The sequence below is a fragment of the Astatotilapia calliptera genome, chromosome 5, assembly GCF_900246225.1.
Source record: "Astatotilapia calliptera chromosome 5, fAstCal1.2, whole genome shotgun sequence".
In the NCBI taxonomy this organism is placed as follows: Eukaryota; Metazoa; Chordata; class Actinopteri; order Cichliformes; family Cichlidae; genus Astatotilapia; species Astatotilapia calliptera.
In genome coordinates this window covers 35,865,693-35,888,581 of record NC_039306.1, presented here as the reverse complement: position 1 = coordinate 35,888,581, position 22,889 = coordinate 35,865,693, and the positions used below count along the sequence as shown (strand labels likewise).

The 22,889-nt window shown below is 44.1% G+C and overlaps 1 protein-coding gene across 2 annotated transcripts in view; it reads left to right on the top strand.

The window, feature by feature from the left end:
* The window catches only part of plxnb1b (plexin b1b), a 93,377-nt gene extending 71,089 nt beyond the window's left edge, over positions 1-22,288 (top strand). For both annotated transcript variants that reach the window (XM_026169110.1, XM_026169109.1), the window contains exons 5-38: positions 526-654; positions 901-1,001; positions 2,069-2,201; positions 3,476-3,632; positions 5,117-5,225; positions 6,069-6,177; positions 6,654-7,553; positions 8,067-8,201; positions 8,277-8,399; positions 8,632-8,725; positions 8,831-8,997; positions 10,399-10,550; positions 10,653-10,755; positions 11,467-11,603; positions 11,750-11,926; positions 12,269-12,491; positions 12,583-12,825; positions 12,922-13,101; positions 13,194-13,342; positions 13,836-13,936; positions 14,169-14,386; positions 14,459-14,637; positions 14,718-14,784; positions 15,511-15,657; positions 15,770-15,935; positions 17,129-17,232; positions 17,333-17,417; positions 17,645-17,811; positions 18,063-18,223; positions 18,309-18,456; positions 18,542-18,606; positions 18,712-18,787; positions 18,903-18,977; positions 20,921-22,288. In XM_026169110.1, the coding sequence (XP_026024895.1) occupies positions 526-654; positions 901-1,001; positions 2,069-2,201; positions 3,476-3,632; positions 5,117-5,225; positions 6,069-6,177; positions 6,654-7,553; positions 8,067-8,201; positions 8,277-8,399; positions 8,632-8,725; positions 8,831-8,997; positions 10,399-10,550; positions 10,653-10,755; positions 11,467-11,603; positions 11,750-11,926; positions 12,269-12,491; positions 12,583-12,825; positions 12,922-13,101; positions 13,194-13,342; positions 13,836-13,936; positions 14,169-14,386; positions 14,459-14,637; positions 14,718-14,784; positions 15,511-15,657; positions 15,770-15,935; positions 17,129-17,232; positions 17,333-17,417; positions 17,645-17,811; positions 18,063-18,223; positions 18,309-18,456; positions 18,542-18,606; positions 18,712-18,787; positions 18,903-18,977; positions 20,921-21,025 (5,385 nt within the window). In that variant the 3' untranslated portion in view covers positions 21,026-22,288. The remainder of the gene's footprint in view (positions 1-525; positions 655-900; positions 1,002-2,068; positions 2,202-3,475; positions 3,633-5,116; positions 5,226-6,068; positions 6,178-6,653; positions 7,554-8,066; positions 8,202-8,276; positions 8,400-8,631; positions 8,726-8,830; positions 8,998-10,398; positions 10,551-10,652; positions 10,756-11,466; positions 11,604-11,749; positions 11,927-12,268; positions 12,492-12,582; positions 12,826-12,921; positions 13,102-13,193; positions 13,343-13,835; positions 13,937-14,168; positions 14,387-14,458; positions 14,638-14,717; positions 14,785-15,510; positions 15,658-15,769; positions 15,936-17,128; positions 17,233-17,332; positions 17,418-17,644; positions 17,812-18,062; positions 18,224-18,308; positions 18,457-18,541; positions 18,607-18,711; positions 18,788-18,902; positions 18,978-20,920) is intronic.
* Positions 22,289-22,889: the final 601 nt, after the last annotated feature.

The window sequence follows — 22,889 nt, the reverse complement described above, 5'->3', positions numbered from 1 at the left end:
CGGCTTCCTCCCACCGTCCAAAGACATGCAGCTTGTGGGGATAGGTTAATTGATTAATCCAAATTGCCACTAGGTGTGAATGTGAGTGTGAATGGTTGTCTGTCTGTGTGTTGGCCCTGCGACAGACTGGCGACCTGTCCAGGGTGTACCCCGCCTTTCGCCCTATGACAGCTGGGATAGGCTCCAGCGCCCCCCGCCACCCTGAAAAGGATAAGCGGAAGCGAATGGATGGATGGATGAAAGGGGCTACATGTTTTAAAGATTTACAACTAACTGCAAAAAATCCAGAGTACCTTTCAATATCAACAACCTTAAAAAGACCATTTTGAGCTACCAGTTTGACAAATGGTTAAATTGAAGGATTTTGCAGTTCCATCTCTGAATAAAACGGGAAAATAAGCTGTTTATTTTTATGTTTTCATTATAACTGCACTTTCCTTTTTAAAACTGAGCATGTGAAGAGATGCATATTCATGTCAGCAGCCGGTTCACCTGTTATCTAATCGTTCATATTTATGTTTGCAGGTGTTCTTGGGGCCAAACGGTGAGGTTGAGGAGTACTCTGTGACCCCCATACAGAAGAATGCAGCCATCAGCTCAGACCTCATCCTGGATCAGAAACAGGAACATCTCTTCATCATGACCCATAACATGGTACACACACAGTAACTGAACTCTTATAGCCTCATTTCTTTACAGATAAATCATTTTAAACCTCATGTCTAACCCAGTCTCACTTCTTTTGCTAAAGCGGCATGTATTTGGGATTATTTTAATGACCACTGGGAAATCTGGGCTGCCTATTCTCTCATTTTTTTATTTTTTTAAAATCAGGAGCTTTTAGGAGCTTAGTGTGGATGGTTTGCATGACTGAACTTGATTGTGTTGTCCTGGTTCCAGCTGCAGAAGAGGCCAGTGGCTGAGTGTCAGCAGCATCCAGACTGCCACTCCTGTCTCTTGGCCCACGACCCTTACTGTGGCTGGTGTGTCCTGGAGGGAAGGTGAGATCGATATCAGCAGTTATGGCTACACTAAATATAAAATACAACAGTCAAGATTTATTTGGAGTTCAGACTGATTCATTTTATTGTTTATTAATATAATTATAAACCAAGAAAATGCCAAAAGTGCAGAAATGTGTTTTCCTTCTTTCTTTTTTAGAATGTTTAAATTACCTTAGCAGCAGCCACAGTGGTCACACGTTTGTCACTTTGTACTGTGATGTAAGAGATGAGTTCTAGCAGTTTCAACATGCAGAAAAAGTCTAAATGAATCCATTAAATCCCAAATTCTTCCCAGCAAAATGAGATCATGCATTTTACTCCTTACTGACTTGGCCTACACACAGTATGTTTAATTAGGGGGTTAAAACGGCAACAATTGTTGCCGGTGGGATTACACGGCTTTAAAAAAGAACCTTAAATTAAAGCAAAAGCAAAGCTATCAGCTAGCATTAGAGGCTACATTATACCAGACAAATTAAGGGGGAAAAGCTTTGTTGTTTTACTTCCTTCGTAGTTTCTTTGATAAGCAAACTTTCTTACAGTGTTTGCTCAGGTTTTACATCATGATATGTATTATAAGCTAGATTATTTCGTGTTACTTAAAATAAAGATCAGTGCAAGCATGTGAGGAAAATGGTAGCAAACAAGAAACCTCCTGGCAAGCTTGTTAGTTTTTGAAGTGTTTCGCCAAGTCGGTTTGCTCCGGTGGGATTGTGTCTGAATATGATTAAAGTGCCTCTCTCTGTTCTGTCAGACTCTCCTTCCCTGCTCTCTCCTTTGCTCTGCCTTACCACCTGCCCTACAAGCGTTTGCACGTTAACTACTTCAGTATTTATCTATTTAAATAAAATACTACTGGACTGAATCTTATTTGAACAAGATGAGCAATTTTGCTTTTTGTGCTGCCGCTGTACATTCCCACTACTAACAGGTTGAGCCACGTTTAGTTTAACTCTAGATAGAAACTGGCCTTCTGCTTGTGTTTTTGACATATGTAATGGAGTTAGGGAGCCTTGCTTCAGCTTGCAAAACAGTGAATATAATTAACTCTGCTTTCCCTGCAGGTGTGTGTTGCAGTCACAGTGTGCTCGTGGGAGCTACCCAGGGCAATGGTTGTGGAGTTTTGACATGGAGCAGCAGTGTTTGGTGGTCCAGGACCTCGTCCCCTCCAATCTCAGCAGGGAGGAGAGCAAGATGGTAGGTCTACGTCTTCACTTTAGTCGAGACGCAAAACAAAACAGAACGGATTTGAGGATGACGGTCTTTGTTTACAGATCCACATTTCTTATTGTGGTTTCTGTTGACTCCACATGATCATCCACATCAAGTTCCTAGAAGTTTCTCTGAAGAAAATCTTCATGACAGAATCTGTAGATATCCCCACTCTGGCTGTAATAATAGTCTCCTCACATACCAAAACACTCCCAAGTTATCCCTTATCAGTTGAGCTGCTACATTTGGTGTACCTGGGCATGTGGGTACGATGTCAGTGGGTTTAAGTGTGAGGGTATCAAGAAGAGAGTGACTGGCTTGTGTCCTGTCATGTCCTAGCATAGCACAATATCTGCGTGAAAGATGGCAACAGAAACACATCCACACTGTGGTTTCTCCCATCAGCCTGTGTTTGCCTGGCTCTAAATGATTTCTAGTTCCAGAGGATATAAATGGAAATATAACTATTTATTACTAATGTAATAATAATATTGTAACATGGAGCTGCATGAGTTAAATGTACCTATAGCTGGTAGTGTGATAGCCTGACAGCTACAGTAGTGGCAGTGAGGATCGTTTTCTCTTCTGGCAGCTCACACATGGTACACCTTTTAATACTGACCAATTAGGGAGCTAGTTTTATAACAGGCTCCTCGTGTAGCATTTCTACTCTGTGAGATACAAGAATCCACGAGCTGAAAAAAGCCCACTGATCCAGTGGATAACAAAAAATAACCAAATTCAACCAGTTCTGGCAGGACATGGATTCAAACTGAGAATCAATCCTAAGGACCACAGCAGCTCTGTACATGCTGTGTTCAAGTGACACTGGGATGAACTGACAGAAATCTACTGGTTTACAGGAGGTTTGTTTTAGTTAGCAGCTCCTCTTTGTATTTATGATGGTCTATTCATGGGATATCCATTATTGTTACAGTATCTAATGCATTAATTTTGCCTGTCCTTGAGACGCCCGGTACTACAGGAGCAGAAACATTACGTGAATAAGCAACACAGCAGCTGGAGCCAAACATAAAACCAAACCTTTGTCAGTATGATTCATGCTCCATCAGCGGGGAGTGCAATTTAGTTTTCAAATCTAATTATTCCACATGGACGTTTACAAAAGAACAGATAGGATTTATGTGTTCAGACAGCTTAATCGCTTACTCTCAGCATGACCTTCACTGTACCCTGAAACGCCACAGGTCTGTGCCACATTCTGTCAGCAGCTCATGACAGTTCTGTATTTCTCTCAGGTGTCTCTGTCCATCCCAAGACTTCCAGTGTTAGAAAACGGGGAGTCGTACTCTTGCTACTTCCAGGACAGCCACACTCCTGCTACCATCACAGAGACCGGGGTGACCTGCCGTTCTCCCGACACCAGCAGGGTGCCTTTGGTTTTTCGAGGACAAGGTGAGTGTTTTCTATTGGGGGTTTTTCCCTACAAATCTGATGCTGTTGGCGTTTATTCACTCGTTTGCATGTTTCAACTTTGTGATTGGAGGATTTGCCTGCACCCTGGAGGATTTGCATGACCAGACCAGACATGCCATTTACAGTTCAATTGTTATGCCAGTGAATGGCCTAGAAAAAAATGGCTAACCAAATCCATTTTTCTAGGCCATCTTACACAGCAGAGAGTAATCTGTATTTGAAAGCATAAACCGGTTTCATCCACGGACTGCTTGCTTTGAAATACATGCTTTGTGTTTCCTGACTGTCTGGTGCAGTGAAGGCTGCTTGTAAGTCAGTGGTAATGAGGAGACTGTAAATAAAAAAGAAAACCCGAAGCCTCTGTAGAGAACACATTCACCCAAACATTCATGTTATGAGAGAAACTCTCACGTAGAGTGTGGTTCCCATGTTTGTTGTTGTTCTCAGGGTGTAGGGCTCACCAGGAATCAGTCGGGTTACAGTTATATTCTGACATTTTTGTTGTAAATACACTGATAATTGCTCCATAAATATTGTGTATTAGCCTCAAACTGCAAGAGACTGAACTGGGAGCTGTGGCACAACATCGGTGTAATCGAGTGTTTGGAGTCTGTGGCATGTTGTTACTAGTGATCAAAGAAGTTTCGTATGTCCGTTCTTGGTCTCTCTCAACAGCTGTTCGTCGGAGCCGCTTCAAACGTGGCAGAGTTTAACTTTTTTTTTCTTGATCAGTTCTTATTTTGGCTGAAAGTTGCCGTGTCCTCATCACAACAAGTCCTAACAAGATGAAAATCTGCAGCCAAGTCTCAAACAGGCCCTTAAAGGCTACAAAGGTTGTCTGTGACTCTTCCTTAATTTACTGTCTCAGGTGGTCTGTTGTTTTTTTCTGGTTAAGTGAGCTAATTTTGTTCTTGCCTTTCCAAAGCTGAACCAAATAAGTTCAATCCCTCACTTACTGTATGTAATTTGAATGAGCAGTTCTAAAGGAAGCCTTTGAACACACATCTCAGTAGGTATAGTAAACACAGTTTAACGAGTGGTGACACAAACTGGGTTTTTTCTCTCTAGTCCCCAAACAGACTCTGTACTAGTTTAAGGAAACGGCTCAGGTCAGGACTTCGAGTCCTTTTGATCGCAGTTTCTGCTCTTTATGAGGAGATACTGTAGATGTGGTACACAACTGCTCCCCGTTTTAAACATCCATCAAACTGAACATTTGTAGGGAAGCTGCTGTGTTTGTGTTTGTCACCGTCCTTGTGCACCCCAAGGATGGTGCACATGGGTTTCATTAGGCCTCTATGTTCCCTCGGCTTGTGCAGCTCGTTCTCGAGACTCGGTGGATCAGAGACGGTAAGCCTGACCAAATATTTTTCTTACTGTGCTCGCTCAGCGCTGCGCTCTGAGCAGAAACTTGTTATGTTCTCTTTCCTCAGGCTGTGCTCCTATCTGTGTTTTCTTGTCAGATTTTGTCACAGTCACCTTGTCTCTACGTTTTGGCAACGTCACGGTCACGGCAAGGGATTTCACCTTCTACGACTGCACAGCCGTTAAGCAGCTGTCTGGCAGCCAGCCGTGAGTTATCGCCGATGATTTATCAGCTGTGCTCTCTGTCTGTCTCCTCCTGATCTGTGCTGTTCATGCAGACCCTTTAATCGAGTCTCACTCACCATCAGAGTCTGTGCTTTTCTGTTTAGTACCTGGGTCACTCTTTGTCCCTCCATCAGTTCACCTTGCGCCCTTCGTTATTATATCTGTGTCTGTATTTCCGCCCACTCACTGTCCTCTTTTTAATTCCCCTGTTCAAGCCTGTGACCCTGGGTTTTAGAAATTGCCAAGTAAGGCTCGCTTACTTGGCAATTGGCAAGTTTTATTGAAATTATTGAGTCGTGCAGGTAGAAATGACCAGTGAGAACAACAGAGTAACTACAACAATCAGATATCAGAATAATGCATCTATGAGCAGCGGCTCATAGATGCATTATGAAAGACATATAATGAAAGACACAAGTAGAGAATGGCCAAAAAACAATAGAATTACAGTCAGAGGTTGTACTGGGTTTCAGTTTGTACATAAAAGAAATTTAAAATCTTTAAAACTTGAATAAATTTCCAGACTTGAAGTAGCATGTACATCCTGTTTCACTAAATATGGCTTATAATGATTGTAGTGTTGTGTAAATCCCAAATAACACTTTCATTGTATTTAGGAGTTAATAATAACCTGTGTTGTCATAAATTACACGCACACACTCAGATTGGTGCGTGTTGATCAATCTGTGAGACTTCCAACAGTTAGATCTGCTTCTATTAGAGCCGTTCTTCTCATAGCTCCTAATCCTGCATCACTGTTTGCCTCTCATCTTGAAAAGAGGCTTGTACAGTCGCTAAGGCAATTTCTATCCTGTCTGTGTGCAGATGCCGCGGTTGTGTTTTAAGCCGATGGGGCTGTAACTGGTGCGTCCACCAGCATGCGTGTACCCACAAGCCCACCTGTGAGGAGGGAGTGATCATCTACAACCAACATGTAAGCTGCAGCGTGACGTCACATGCAGACATTGTAGGAAAAGCACCGACTGATCACCAGTTTGAACTGGAGCTTCATTTGCATTCATCAGTCAGTTCGTCGCCCATAAGCCAAAGATGTGCATTCTTCTCTTTGATTAAGGTTTCCTGTGGAGTCTTGAACTGCAGAATAGTTGCGCTGTCGTTACACTTTGCATGAGTGGACTCTTGTGTAATGTGGTACAACCTTTTAGAGGTTGTGGGCAGTAAAACCGACTGAAATTAGTTGTTTGTTTGTTTTTATAACACTTCAAAACAGTTGCCCAGAGGCATTTTAAGATGGGTTAAAACCAGCGCTGCTAACACAAATCACTGTCTTTCAGGTGTCATGAGCCACATTAACCTCAGATCACATGGTCTCTTTTTTTCCTTGATTTTTCCTTTTTATTTTTTCCTTCTGCCTCACCCTCTCCTCGTCTTTTCCTCCTCCTCCCCCAGTTTAAACTACCTACCTCCTCTCCTCCTACAACCAAAGCTATTAAAGTCATCACAGCCACCACTACCACAACAGCTACCCCCACAACTCCTCCTACCACACCAACTACTGCCACGACGAAGACAACAACAACCGCAGCCGCCATCACCATAGCTACCACTAAGGACTTAACAACGCCTACTCTTTCATACACCAGTACCAGCCATGAGCCAACCCACCCGGGCACGACCCTGCCCCCTCAGCCTCCCACTCTACCACCCAGCACCTCTCCAGGCCTGGAGGTCACCACCAGAGAAGAAGAAGAGAGTGAAGCCTCTGAGACTGTCACACACAGTGACTGGGAAGATGCTGTAGCTACACAGAGTGTCACGATGGCCACGGCAGAGCTGATGCCCGTCACCGTGGCTGATGGTCTTAGTGGGGACCTGGACCCTGTCGTGCCTCTGATGATCCCAGACTCCTCGCCACCGGAGGTGGTGACTGCCTTACCCCCCAGCGAACGGCAGGCAGCCAAAGAAGCGCTGACCCTGGCAGAGGCTCCCACCATGGTGCTGCCTGGCTTTCCCCCGCCCACACTTTTCCATATGGGTGAACCGGCTGATTCTGAGCCTTCCCTTTACTTGGACTCGACCCAGACACCCACACTGGTACCACCGCAAGACTTGCACACTGAGGCAGGAAGCCCAACTGCTGATTCTGAGGTGCCGCTCTGGCGAAAGGAAGCAGAAAACTACACTGAGGGTGCTGTCCAGGCAGAAAATGACACGGCTACATTTTCAGCTGCCACCGTGCTCTCAGGTGATGGGGAGGTTGACCGCATGTCCCAGTCCTACCCTCCTCAGTTGCTGAATGCTGACTCAGAGCTGGACTACCAGTATGATTCAGCTGATGGCTTCCTCCCGGTGAGTTCAGCCGCCTCAATCCTCCTCCTGCTTCTACTTCTTCTTCTTCATGGAAAGGGTGAGCACCCTCCCTGTGCTTCCAGCTTCTGACTGGAGTCCTACTATAGGAACAAAGCTCACAACTGATTCCCTAGTCTCTCATTCTTTCCCTGCATTTCCTCTTCCGTCTCACACCTGGAATCTGTATCCTTTCACTGCACAGACTGACTTCAAGAAACCCGGCTGCTCCTGAGTTGCAGCAGTTGTTCTTTTGTCTAAATATCTTCACCTTTCCTTTTTCCAGACTCTTTCTTTCATTATCTCTATACAAAAATCTTCACCACCTTGAGCACGCCCCCATCCCGACATCCCCCCCATGACTCCCTGCATCTGACTGAAATCAATTGCAATCCCTTGTGGGAAAGTAAAAACTGACCCTGAACAAGAATGAATATATTAAATGGTTCGTTCGATCCACCTCACTGTAAATGTTGCGTGTATGTGAATATAAACACGTGTGATCTGTTCCTGCAGGGGGACGAGGGCTCGTATGTCAGCTGGGGTTCCTCAGCTTGTCCGTGTGTTGAGAAGGTCCAGGGTTCGTCACTGCTCCCTGTCAGAGTGGAGAGAAAGATCACTTTACTGGCACATAACCTCCATCTGTATCAGGTACAGCACACAACAGCATCGAGCCTGTTAGCTGCCTGCCCAGTGTACTCTTTCATGCAGTGTTTGTGTGTTCAGGATGCAGAGCTGGACTACGAGTGTGTGTTGGTTATTGAAGGGCAGACGGTGGTGGTAGACGCCTACGTGGAGCCAGATGACATGAACCCATCAAGCTTTGACATCACATGTCAGCTACACCAGGTCTGATATTGTTTATAAAGCATTAGTACCTTCATAAAATTGCTACCTTCAGTATTAAATAAAGGCAAAAGTAAAACTAAATGAAGGCCGGTTCACCCTCCCCAGGCAGGATGAACATTTCCCTTCTTCTGCTACCTGTGTTTGTAAAGCAGCGCTTGTCTGGAGTGTAACTGATAATGAATAATTAGTTTTAATGTTACCTTAAAAAATGGGGCCTTTTTCTTGTGTCCAGTACACATACTCTGCCCCAGTGCAGGAGTATAATGCATTGGTGTATGTGAAGAGGAGGGACACCTTCCATGTAGACACTTCTCGTGATCTCTATGGTAAGGTCATATTAAGTTTGTTGTGCTTTAAACATATTGCTGTTAGTTTTCATTATGAGCACATGTTAACTGTCTGCTGCTCCTCTATGTCTACTGTGCTTTCAGTGACTCTGTACAACTGCTCTGTGGGTCGATCTGACTGCAGCCGTTGCCACACAGCAGACCCAAAATACGGCTGTGCGTGGTGTGGCGGTCCCAGGGCCAGCTGCCTGTTTTCAAACTCCTGCAGTGAACCTGTGCAGCAGACGTGCCCTGCTCCCGTCATACACTCTGTGAGTATTCAGAGTGTGGGAAATAATACAGTGCACTGGGATTTATATTTGAACTGCTTACAATCATAATTGGAGGCTTTATTGTCAAGTTTTCACTTCTTCCTCTTATCACTCTCACTTACTACTTATTGTCCCAAAATTACAAGAACAATGATGATCAGCCATCACAGTTAGATGGAACATGTTGTTGATATACGTTTTGGTTTGAGACAGTGGAAGATATTATAATACTGGAGACCATTTGTGTTCTAGTGGAGTCATTATTCGAAGATGTAATACATCCTTATCTTACATTAGGCCTCATCAGCTCATCACTTCATCTGTTTAAGCTTTACACCAACTTGCCACTGATTGGCTGCCCCTCAGAAGCACAAGTTTGAACAGCAGGTGGAAGGCTCTTCTCTGCTCAAAGCCAGAGCTGTCTGTCGGAAATGGGAAAACAAAATTGAGGATATCCCTTCTCTTTAACGTCATACAGAGGCAAGAGTAGAAAAAAGTAAAAACTGGAACAGTATGTCTGATAGAAAGTGAGGGAAAACAGCAGATCCTCTTTAAATAAAGCTTCCCAATGATCTGAGTGCTAAATGTACAAACACAATTCTGATTTTATGCCTTCAAAATAAGCTTTCTTTCGAGCTTTTGGCTCACAGGGGTTACTTGGACACAGACTGACCACGTTATTTCAGAAACAGTGAAGCAGTATATGTGTAGCAGATGTTAACTTTAACAAGACGCAAGATATGGGGAGTTTACATCCGTTTATATTTTGGAAAATGAATTATTAGCTGTTAAAGATGGTGACACAGCTGTTGCTCACGTACTTTAAGGTTCTGAGGGAAATCATACTGTTAGTCCTGCTCTGAAAAAGCTTTTGTTTGATCAGCATTTCTTTGTGTTAGACGTCAGTGATAATAATGCCCTCAGAGAGTGTAAGTTGCACTGAATTCAACCCTATAATGCCCTTTGTATCATATTTGATACGTGAGTTTCTGAGACCTCTATCTCATCAATGTGATCAATACTTGCCATAATTTCAAAATGTTATGGACAAAACGTTTTTTTTGTCTAAAATTAACATTGTTGTTAACAAAAAGTTGCCAAAAACTCCCATTGTATCAAATGTAATAAAAATATATCATTCACAACAGCGTTTGTGGATTTTGTTATAAGGGTTAGTAAACATCTCAGTTCCAAATAATCAGAATTTTCTGATGGGTACATTTTTGATGGGTTGGGTCTTACAGGGTTAAAAATATGTGTTTGCATTTGTGGCTTCACCACTTGCTTTGAATTTATTGTAATAAAACACTTGGTTGGACCTGTTTTTTCTTTTGTGAATGCTTTTGCATTGGTCAAAAACTAGAAAGGTTGTTTGGATTTTTTGTTCCTGCCTCCAATCAGGTCGACCCACTCTCTGGCCTGTTGGAAGGAGGCACCATGGTGACCATCTCCGGCTCCAACCTGGGTCAGAAGGCTGAAGACATCGTCCAGTCTGTGTTAGTAGCTGACGTGCCCTGCACAGTGATTTCCAACCTGTATGAGGTCTCCTCTAGGTATGCATGCACTACTGTTGTTTCTCATAGACCCTCTTTGTACTGATCAGAAAACTACAGAAACATGGCTTGGTTTTCTGAAGAGCAATGTTGGTCTTCCAGAATCGTGTGCATGACCAAAGCCAGCGGATTAAAGACGAACCATGTGTCTGTGAGAGTGAATGGAGGAGAATTTGGCCTCTCCAGACAGAAATTCAGCTACCAGGTATATTAAATTCAGGTAGAGTAAATTAGATTTTGTTGACCTGTCTGTGAAACTTGGCATTTTTGTTGCATCAAAGGACACTAAAACCTACATTGCTGGGAGAAAAATGTGACTTTAAGAGGTGAAAGTTTAGTATAATATTCTTTCTATTTATTAATTGTTTATAAAATAATGAAATTGTGGTTCTAACACTGGAGGTGTTTGAAGCAGAGAACATCTGCTATTATTTCTGTTTGTTCTCTTTGGTCCACATATCCATAATAACATAATGTGGGCTGCATTCTTTAACAGTATAATTCATACAATATTAGAAGTCGCACATCTAAGAAACAAGAAATCTTTGCCAAGTTTTACCTTTCTTAAACCGTTTAAGATGAATGATTTTAACCACACGATCGATCAGTAATCACAAATATTTCTCAACAAGTCCACATTTTTAAATAAATCTGTGTAAATACATCTCCCTATATTAGATAATAGTTTAACATAAACACTGGAATTTCTTTCCATATATTTCCTTGGATCTCTGTCTTATTAAGGCTGAGAGGATCCAAGTGTAAGAATAAGTTCTTGGATTTGGCAAACTGGGAAAGGACACAAGCCAGTCCAAAAGTCCTTGTTTCTCACTATCGACAGACTTTCTTAATATGCAACAAGAAGCAAACAGCTGTGTTACACTGTGAAATACAGCTGCTCTCTCCTTCTTCTTAGAACCCAGTTGTGAGAGGAGTGTCACCTGAAAGAGGCCCCAAGGCGGGGGGAACATCCCTGAACATCACTGGCCAAAACCTTCTAACGGGTCGCCCCGCTGACCTTACCATCACTGTCGGGGACGTCCCCTGTAACATGTAAGACACACACGTATAATGGCCTGTTTGTGGTTAATGCAAAGTCGGTGCTACTGTTTTTCTTCATTTAAGGTTGTAAGGTCAGACTGACCTTTGACCTCTTCGTGTCACCTTAGGATCTCATCATTTCTTTGTTCCCCCCTCAGTGTGTCAGAGGTGCAGAGTGACAGTGTTCAGTGTGTGACGGGGAGCAGTAATAAAACAGGAGACCACCAGGTCACCCTGCATTACGGCAGCATCCAGCGTCACCTCAGCAGCCCCGCCTACCACTACACCAACAACCCCAACATCACCCGTGCCGAACCAGCCAGGAGCTTCCTGCAGTAAGTCTGAAAGCCCTCACACATTCAGCCTTCAAAACGTATTCATACCTCTGAAGCTCTAAAAACTTGATTCTGTTCACTTGGACGTAGCGTTTTCATCCAGTCTCAGCTGGTTGTAACTGTGACTACACTGCAACCTTATAAACAGTACTTTTGCACAATGACTGAAACTAGCACCACTGAATGAACAATGAGCTGTGAGGTCAGTTCCTTGACCATTGATCAACATGACAATTTTCTGCGTCCAGATAAACAGAATCACCTTCTTGGGATTTCCTTACTTGGGCGATTGAGCATGCATCACAACGTTTTAACCTGCTCTGGTTGATTGGATTGTTACAGTGGCGGTCGACTGATCAAGCTGTCTGGATCCAACCTGGATGTGGTGCAGGAGCCCCGAATGGTGGTGACTCTCTCCCGCTTCCAGTCGGTCGGCCAAAACAAGAAGAGGAAACGGCGGAGGAAGAGGAGCAAAGGAGAGCAATGGAAGAAAACCCTGGGAAGGTCGGTTAGGATGGTTCCTGACCCCGTCTGTTCCGGAGACCAATTCTGCTCCGTCAAACAGGTCGGTGTGTGCTGCTCAGCACAGAGCAGTTCATTCGAGTGATCGTTCACACCTTTTAACCCAAATGACCCAAATCTGCCTTTCTCATCAGTTCGTTGAGCGCTGTGAGGTAAACTCCTCCTCCCTCATCCTGTGCCGCTCTCCGATGGTGGACTCCACCATCTGGTGGTCACGGGTCACAGTGGAGTTCTTGCTAGACAATCTGCGCTTTGACTTCAGCAGTTTGAACTCTGAGCCATTCAGCTATGAGCGTAACCCCACCCTGCAACCCCTGAACCAACAGGACCCTCTTAAGGCATATCGCTATAACCCAGGCAGCTTCATCCAGCTGGAGGTGAGAGGAGAGGCAGCGATGTTTCAGTTTTATTTATTTACTGACAAAATAAGCAGACATAACATATATCTCTTATGTCTTATTGCCTGTTCTCAGGGGGAACACCTGGACCTAGCCATCACTAAAGAGGAGGTGGTGGTGTTGATTGGAGAAGGTGTATGTGCTGTGAAAACCCTGACCAGCAACCATCTGTACTGTGAGCCACCACCACAGCAGCCTGCACCAGGACCAAACGGCAAGAAGCGAGAGGGCTCTGACAATCTCCCCGAATTCACTGTGAGAAAATGAGAGTGTCACCACCGTGTGAGCGCCTGATGGGCCACTCAAGTTTGAAAGCACCTCACTTTTTTATTTAACATGTATTTCAGGTCCAGATGGGCAACCTGAACTTTTATCTCGGCAAGGTTCAGTACGACAACCTGAGCCTGTCCACCTTCCCACTAGAGGCTCAGATTGGAGTTGGAGTTGGAGCCTCCATAGTGGTCCTCATTGTGCTCATAATTGTGCTTATTTACAGGTCAGTGGGTGGACTGAGAGTCTGTGTTTTTGTGTGTTTAGTGTGCAGATGAGTGCTACAGTGGTTCTCTACCTGCTGAATTCATATGTTTGCTCACACATAAAGAAATGAGCAGTACTGGGTCCCAGTTTAGGTCACCCACTTGGACATGCAATCATGTCTCAAGGCTCAGTTCACATGCCCAGGTTTGAGTCTGACCCTGGACCTGCTCTTTCTCTCTCCCCACTTTCCTCCGTCCTATCAAATAAACCCAGAATACCCGGATACGTTACATGGAAGTTATAAATTGATTTATATGTCACTGAGTGAAATAATTATTTAATCCCCTACAACTGAGCCAGAATTCTGCAGCAGATAGCTGATAAAATGAACTGAATGAATGACAGATACTGCTAATCTGAATTTGAAACACACCTGTCCACAGAATCAATTTCTTGCACAGTTTGACTGGATTTCCACTAATCGTATGTAAAACCTTCTTCCCGTCTGTTAGGAGGAAGAGTAAGCAGGCTCTTAGGGACTATAAGAAGGTCCAGATCCAACTGGAGAACCTGGAGACCAGTGTGAGGGACCGCTGCAAGAAAGAGTTCACAGGTACAGCATTATGAGGAAAAAAGAGAGTGGCGGCTATATGGATGAAGACGGGAGATAGGAGGGCCTTTTCCCCATGTTTCATCAGTTTTCTTCACCTCTATAGTTGCGATAGGCTGAGAGCAGAGAACCCCCAGATTTTATTCTGCCAGCTGCTATTTACAAGCTCGTGCCTCCTGGCACTGACCTGTAGCAGCAGCCTCTGACCTTTGTGTTCTTAATCACTTTGATCCAGACTTGATGACGGAGATGATGGATATGTCCAGTGACCTGGTCGGCTCAGGCATCCCCTTCCTGGACTACCGTATGTATGCCGAGCGCATTTTCTTCCCCGGCCACCGAGAGTCTCCTCTGAGACGAGACCTGGATGTTCAGGAGTGTCGGCGGCAGACGGTGGAGCAGGGCCTGGTGCAGCTTTCCAACCTGCTCAACAGCAAGCTGTTCCTCACCAAGGTAGTCGCTATCACAATCACAGCTAAAATGAAGCTTTGCAGAGCGAGGATTCATCTCCTCTTTTCCTCTCAGTTCATCCATACTCTGGAGAGCCAGCGGACCTTCTCCCCCAGAGACCGAGCCTACGTGGCTTCGCTGCTGACGGTGGCGCTTCATGGCAAGCTGGAGTATTTCACAGACATCCTTAAGACGCTCTTGAATGATCTGGTGGAGCAGTATGTGGCCAAGAACCCCAAACTGATGTTACGAAGGTAAGCTGCTGCTCATAGATTCAGTCTTTGGCATGTTCAGAAGCTGCAATGCTGCTGCAAGTGTGTGTGATTCTCTGCAGAACAGAGACAGTGGTGGAGAAGCTGCTGACCAACTGGATGTCTATCTGCCTCTATGCTTTCCTCAGGGTGAGTCAACATAAAAGCAGTGATGCACAGTAGTAGGGATAAGTCTTTTTTAAAAATATTGGGATATAAAACATTTTAAGACTTTGAGATTTTACTTGGGGGCATTTTAAAGTGGAATATAATGACTTTGAAATTAGGACCAAGCCCCAAAAAGCAGCCACTAAAGCTGTGACCTGTGTCCTTTTTGTTCATTAAAGTCAGTGCGCAAACGCTTTAATTTCCCACAGCAAAAAAACAAAACATGCTTAATTTATTGTTTTGTGATCACACCATTCATAGAAAAGTACATATTTGTGCTTGTGTTTATTCAGAGAGCCCTCAGAGCATGTTGCTGCACACAGCAGTAACTTTTAAATAGCAGTTTCCAGTACTGACATGTCAAAACACAGAGGGGAATGAAAGTCCTTCCAGTCACTCCAGTACAGTGGAAACATTTCTAGTACATGCACTGATTCTTATATAGCGCTTTTCTACTCCTTTATGCCTCATCTGTTTACACTCATACATAGAAGCACTTATTTCTGCACCTACGTGCTTTCTAGAACCACCAACCTCCTGATTCACAGGAGACCTGCTCCACCAATCTGAAAATATGAAGCTCAGGTTTTCCTCAAGGTTTGACTTAGCAGAACATTTCTTTAACACATGAAGTGTGTAGAGAAGCACTGTGTAAGAATTGGTGCATTGCAGTGTGTTAATTATTTGTGTGTGTGTGTGTGTGTGTAGGACTCAGCGGGGGAGCCTCTGTACATGCTGTTCAGGGCCATAAAGCACCAGGTAGATAAAGGACCGGTGGATGCTGTTACTGGCAAAGCAAAGTACACCCTGAACGACAACCGCCTGCTGCGAGAGGACGTAGAGTACAAAACCCTGGTGAGGGGAGTCTAGACTGAAATAAATAACCATTTTGGCTCTAATGAAAAATTCCCAAGGAGGTTGTATTTTTCTTTGTCTTCCCCTCCTTTCACTCTTCTTTTCCCTGCAGACACTGAATGTGTTGGTGCAGGGTGGAGGGGTCAATGAGACCCAGCCTGTGCCCTCCAAAGTACTGGACTGCGACACCATTACCCAGGTGAAAGAGAAGCTACTGGATCAGGTGTACAAAGGCACATCCTTCTCACACCGGCCGCACGCCGAGTCGCTGGACTTGGGTGAGAACCACACACTGCGTGACACACCAGACTCTGAAAACTGATGCACCTCGTGTCAGCCTCGAGGAATCTGGTACTTATGTCTCTTTATGATCTCTCTTTTAGTTTACCCATAAGTTGGGAAATCTAAAAGAGTAAACAGGACCTTTTATAAAATAAAGGAGCAGCTCGATAAAATATAACCAAACAAATTAGCTGAGCGACGTAAAATGAGTGAAGAGGAGAGAGCTTAGTTTCACAGGATAAGTAGAAAGTTCAGTATGATCAACCAGAAAAGCAATAAAACAAAATGGGGAAAGGCAGGACGTTTCACTGACTGCTATAAAGAGAGGCCTTCATTTGCATTAAAACACCAGCAGAAATATGGAGTCATAAACTGGGAGCAGACGTGGGAAGTCAGGTGTGCAGCTTCATCGAGCCAACTGAAGTCGCAGAGCTGTAAGGACGAGTTCATCGCAACAAAGGAAATAACTGAATCGGGAGGTCATTCACAAATGTGTCTCACAAGTAAACTTGTGTGATGGCTTCAGGGGCCTCAGCTTTGGCTGTGGTGCCTGACACCTCTCAGGGTTGTGACAGGCATGTTTAATTTATTGAACGCCTGTCGTTTGATTCCTACTATCATCTTAACCATGTTTTAATAACTTTGCACTTTTTGACTTATGTACGTGAAAAGTGTTACAAGGATAAATATCTCTTGCTTCTGTGGACTAGGCTCTCAGAGACTGGGGTTTAGGGGCATGAGAGCAGGACAGATGTGGAAAACATCGGTGGGACCTTGACTACCATGTGATTGTTGGGTTTTTCTCTGTATGTATTATTATAGGGTCTTACAATATAAAGTGCCTTTAGGCGACTGTTGTGATTTGGCGCTGTATAAGTGCAGCGCTCGTGAATTAGCGTTCCTTCTTTTCATATTTGTTGCCCTGTAGCGCCCCCTACAGCGTGACAAAAACAAATCCAAACCAAGCTCACTGACTGCTCAGTCTGTCAACACTTTCCTCAAAGATGAGAGAAAAACGTGGTAAATTTAAATTTTACAGCACTGTCAGTACCTGCATGATAACATCAGCCTGAGCTGATGATGGGAGCACCTGAATGAATTTGTGAACATCGTTAAGTCGCTCGAGTTTGCTAAGATGAGCATGTCCCACAATCACTGTGCTGATGTGCGTCTGCCTTCTGTCATGCAGAGTGGAGGTCGGGCGTTGCCGGTCATCTCATCCTGTCAGACGAGGACTTGACATCTGTGGTTCAGGGTAGCTGGAAACGCCTTAACACGCTTCAGCATTACAAGGTCAGAGTTATCACTGAATGCTTTACAAAGCAAACTACACTGTTTCATAGCCTGGGATAGGACACGGCCGACACCAATGGCTGTTTGTGTTCCTCCATAGGTCCCAGATGGCGCAACGGTGGCACTGGTCCCTCGTCATACCAAACACATTCACCATGACAACCACGACTACATAGCAGGAGAGAGTGAGTTTGTTCAAATAAAAGATAAATCAACTTGTCAGCCAGTTCATCTTTCATTAGACGTTATTTGACTGTCACACTGACAGTAAAAACGATTCGATCATTTCCCTACTCAGTTCTTCAAATTGTGTGAGTGTTTATGTGGAACATGAAGTGACAGATGGAGGAAATCAAAAGTAGCAAAACCAGAGAGCGAGTCACAGGCAAGCATCAAACCTGTGTGTGTGCAGAGACGCCAATGCTGGAGGATGCAGATGAAGGTGGAGTGAGGCTGTGGCATCTGGTAAAAGCCAGTGAGGAGCCCGAGTTGCCCAAACACCGCAGAGGCAGCCTGAGGGAGAGAGAGAGGGCCAAGGCTATCCCTGAGATCTACCTGACCCGCCTGCTGTCCATGAAGGTACAACACACACATCTGGGTCTAGTCCCATTGAGTAGAGACTGTAGGAAGGAGATGAGGAGTACAGGAGTACCACACTTTCTAAAAATCAATCTGTTTTTTAAACTACACACAGCTGTTCTCCTAATTTGTAAGCTACAACGCTACAAAGTTAAACAGACACACACATATATTCTTTTAGCTAGACAAGAGCAGAGTGCTGACACTTTCACTTTCTTATGCTCTAATGTGAACTTTACTGTGTTTGTCAGGGGACGCTGCAGAAGTTTGTGGACGATCTTTTCACGGTGATCCTGAGCACGAGCCGTCCTGTCCCGCTCGCCGTCAAGTACTTCTTCGACCTGTTGGATGAGCAGGCAGCACAACATGGCATCTCTGACTCAGAGACCATCCATATTTGGAAGACCAACAGGTAGACGATAGTCTGATAGAGACCGCTGCTGGCAGATGATAGTGGGACTCTGTCATGTCTAATACTGTCGGTACTGTTTCTCCAGTCTCCCTCTGCGTTTCTGGATCAATATTGTGAAGAATCCCCAGTTTATCTTCGACATCCAGGCATCTGACCACGTGGATGCCGTGCTCTCTGTGATCGCCCAGACCTTCATGGACTCGTGCACGATTGCAGAGCACAAGCTGGGCCGGGTTAGTACGTTTGCAAACGCCAGTTTTCCAGCAGCGTCCTGTTACTCTTGTGTCTTTGAATGTCGTTCTTCTTCTTTTTGAACAGGATTCGCCCATCAACAAGTTGCTGTATGCCAGAGATATCCCCCGCTACAAACAGATGGTGGAAAGGTTGGATTGCTTAAGCTGCTCAGACAACACTGAACAGGTGTTTGTGAAATAAACGTATTTTATCAGTCGTACGTTTGAGGTTGATTACAGTGATGGTTATTGCAGGTACTATGCTGACATCAGGCAGACCATCTCAGCCAGTGACCAGGAGATGAACTCTGCTCTAGCTGAACTGTCCAGGGTGAGTGCAGCCACAGCTCAGAACACACACACACACACACACACACACACACACACACACACACACACACACACACACACACACACACAGTTCACTTCAATGCCTTGTGTTTCAGAACTATTCGGGAGAACTGAACTACCTGGTGGCACTGCACGAGCTCTACAAGTACATCAATAAATACTACGACCAGGTGTGTTTCTACTCTTTCCAGCCACTAGAGGTGGAACAGTACACCATGATGCAACAATGTGGAGACTGTCTAACAATACAAAACACATTTAATACAATTTAATTAATTAAGATAATTTTCATAAAATTCTGAAAAGTCTTTTTTCATTGATAAAATTCGGTTCTTTTTCTGAAGTAATCAGTTATGTTCATTACAAAAGAGCCTCTGATTCACTCCAGAGCTCCGTTTCATCCAAGCAATAATCCTTCCCTTGCTTAGTTTCAGCAGCTTCTTTTTTGTGGGATGTGAACGCATCAAGGTTCCTATCTAACCAGCCAATCACATGGCTGACACTGTGTTTAGACATGTGGGCCTGGGCAAGCTGCTGAATTTCAAAGGTGACTCAAGTAACTTTAGATGTGGCACGGTTGCTGGTGGTTGGTGCCAGAGTATTTTGGAAATTGTTGATCTGCTGTGATCTTTCCACACAACCATATTTTTTTTGGGGGGGGGGGGGTGTTTACAGATAATGGTTTGAAAGAAGAAATTACCCAGTGAGCGACAGTTCTTAAGGGGATCATACCCTGCTTTGATCACCTTAGCTTTGAACTGACCAGAAGGAAACAGCAGCTCAGACAGCAGCAGAGCATTGCTTTATTACAGAACATGTTGGATACTGAAGCAGAACCAACACACATGGTGCCAGTCCTGTCAGCTAAGAACAGGAAACGAGCTCAACAAAATTGGACAATGACAAAAAACACTGGTGTGATGTGTATTGATTTCTGCTGCAACTTCCAACAAGTTAGGGTCACCGTTTGGTGGTCGGCGGTTAATGTCTTTCAGTGTTCACGCTTGCAATGGTGGTGCAAAATGACAAAATCTACCATGTCCACCTGTTTGTGACCCATCTTCTGATGTCTGATGTTTCCAGCAAGATAATGCACCATATTCCAAAGCTCACATCATTTAAACTGGTTTCTTGAATATGGCCGTGAGCTCAGTGTACTCACCACAGTTAGCAGACCTCAGTCCAATAGAGCATCTTTGGGATGTAGTGGAATGAGAGACAAGATGGCTCTGACAACAAGTCCAGCCAAACGTCTGAGAAAGGTTTCCTGCACCGTGGTGGATCTGTGCTGGGAACAATGAAAGCAGTTCTCAGGGCGAAGAGGGCCTAGTGTTAACAAGGTGCACCCAATAAAGTGGCTGAGTGTAGAAGGTTGAGGCTAATTAACAGCAGCAACTATGCCTTACTCCAAACTGCTGTTAACAGCACTAATTCAGGGGACAAAAGCAATGTGGGGAAAGTGTTAGAAACGGGGAGGAGTCTGAGCTTTTGGCTCAAAGGGAGTTTTTCCTTCCCGCTGTCGCCAAAGTGCTTGCTCATAGGGAGTCATATCATTGTTGGGCTTTTCTTTGTATGTATTATTGTAGGGTCTACCTTAAAATATAAAGCGCCTTGAGACGACCGTTGTTGTGATTTGGCACTGCATAAATAAAATTTAAAAGATTGAATTGAATTAGAACATCCACTTCTGATTCTTTTTGGCCTTCATCTGAAGAACCTGCTTTTTAGGGGATCTAGTCGGGTCTACCAGGTGTTTTGGTTGTGCTAAGCTGCCCAGAGCCTTCCTTTTTAACCATGGACCAAATTGTTGATTTGGCCATTCCTGAAGTGTTTGCAGTCTCTCTCATAGATGAGAAAATTTGTCAATGTTACTTTAGAGCCTATGAAAATGTACTCAAACAAATTGTCTTTGCTAAACTCCCTGAATTAAAACTAACGTCTAAACTTCAGTCACATCTTGTTTGTTTGAGTTCAAATTCACTGCGGTGGTGCGCACAGGCAGAATTACTGCCCCAAAACGTGTGGATATGACACACGTCTTTACTGAGAAACAGCTAATGTTTGTCATTTCTATATTCTCAGTCTTTCTTCCTCTTCATTATTTTGCCATCAGATCATCACGGCGCTGGAGGAGGACACCACAGCCCAGAAGATGCAACTCGGCTATAGACTGCAGCAGATTGCTGCTGCTGTGGAGAACAAAGTCACTGACTTATGATGGAGGCGAAATGTGTCAGCTGTACTGCCGTAACACCTGCCACTGTTACAGGAAACAGCTCGGGCACGCTGGCAGTTAACTTTAACGGACAGAGGGGAAGATGGACTCTTGAGGAGGATGTTTTTTGTTGTTTAAATTAGAGCTCACATCTCAGCAGCCTTTGTGTTTTGGTGACTGCTGACAGAGCTTTACAGTGCGGACACTGTGAGCTTCCTGTAGTGCAGGACAGTGAAAAGCTCAGTGGATGCTTAAGAGAAGAAAAAAAAAAAAAAGGTCAGTCTGACCCGCTGTCGCTCTGCTCATTTCATGAAAAAGAGATGGTAGCAGTGTGTTTTATCTCTACAGTATATGTGCTGGAGTCAAAAGGTAGCTGGTGGACAGCCGGGTCTGCAGACTGAAAGTAGGAATCTTCCATCACTGTGGAGTCCGTTTGATGAAGCGGTACCTCTTATGCCTTGTGTACTTTGCTGCTGTATGGTTATTTCTTGGTGTGTGTCTGGTGCTTTATATATAGATGTGTGAGTGTGCGTGCATGTGGTTGTCCATATTCTCGTGGCTGTTAAACTGCATCGTGTACTGCCACGTTTTATGTTTCTAGTACAAAGTGGTGAAGTAACTGGTTCTTATATTTTGGATCTAAGAGTGAAGAGTATTTTGAAAAGAGAGACCTGAATTTTAAGGTTATGTTTTTCACATTTTAGAACTTGTAGTCACTGCTCAAAGCAACATTTTAAAGTCGCTGCCACGCTCTACCTCAGCCTGCCGTCTTTCATCAACTGCTCTTATTTTCATTGGTAGAAGCTGCCTATTTACTGCTTAGTTAACTTGGCCTGTTACACATTTGTCTGTATTGATGTAAATGTTGTGTGATTTGTAATACGATTTTTTTAAGCAGAGCAGCAGCACAGCCGAGGTGCTGCAGATTCACACTTGGTTGCTAACTAGTGTGACAAATACTTTGCTGGAAGGTTAAAAAAAACAATGACCCAATTTTTTTCCCCCTTAGCAATCCAACTATACCGTACTGTAGGAACACAAGCTGATATATGGTTATCAGCCCCAGCAGCAAAAACACTCATGTATACCTTTCAGGCAGGTCCATCTACCAGTACTGCAGCACCGCACACACCCACTGGACTGCTGTAAACACACACACACACTTGTTTGTTAATTCTTTACCCATGTGAGAGATTGGAAGCAGAAAGTGTTTTTTTGAAGGTACTTAAACCTCACATTAAACCTCACCCCATTTTTGTTTCTTGATTTTATTCATATTTGTGTGGATGTGTCTCTAGTGTACAAGTCACTGGAAAGTCAATAGGAAAGCGAAAAGTCCCTCTGTTTAAAAGACAAGCCTTCAAACTGTTAAAGTGCAGTGTCGTGTGAACCACAGTTTTTATAGTTTTTATATTTTGTACATTTTAACATTCCTTTTTAGACCTTGGACATTGTATAGATCACACTCCTGGTATGTTTTTTGTGTGCAGTTCTTTAACTGGACAGTGTTTCGTGTGTTCCACATAGACCTTATAAAAGATGGATGATGGTAGACTGACAACCTGAGGCCTTGAGTTTGTCATAAGGTTGTTGCCTCTTTGAAGCTGGAAGTGGCTGTTTGTGGATTTCAAAAAAGGCTGGATGCCTAGCTACTAGCTGGAAACATCTAACTGCTTGATTAACAAAGCAAACTAAAAAAGAACTGATACAAAGAAGGTTCAAACATCATTGCTGGCGTTGGAAACTGTATTCTGTACTCAGCGATACATGACAACCAAATAATAGTTGATGTTTTTTGAAAGGGAGTCTGTAGACAGGATGGTTTGTAGCCATATCCTGTATAGAAAAGATGTCGTCACCTCTGGCT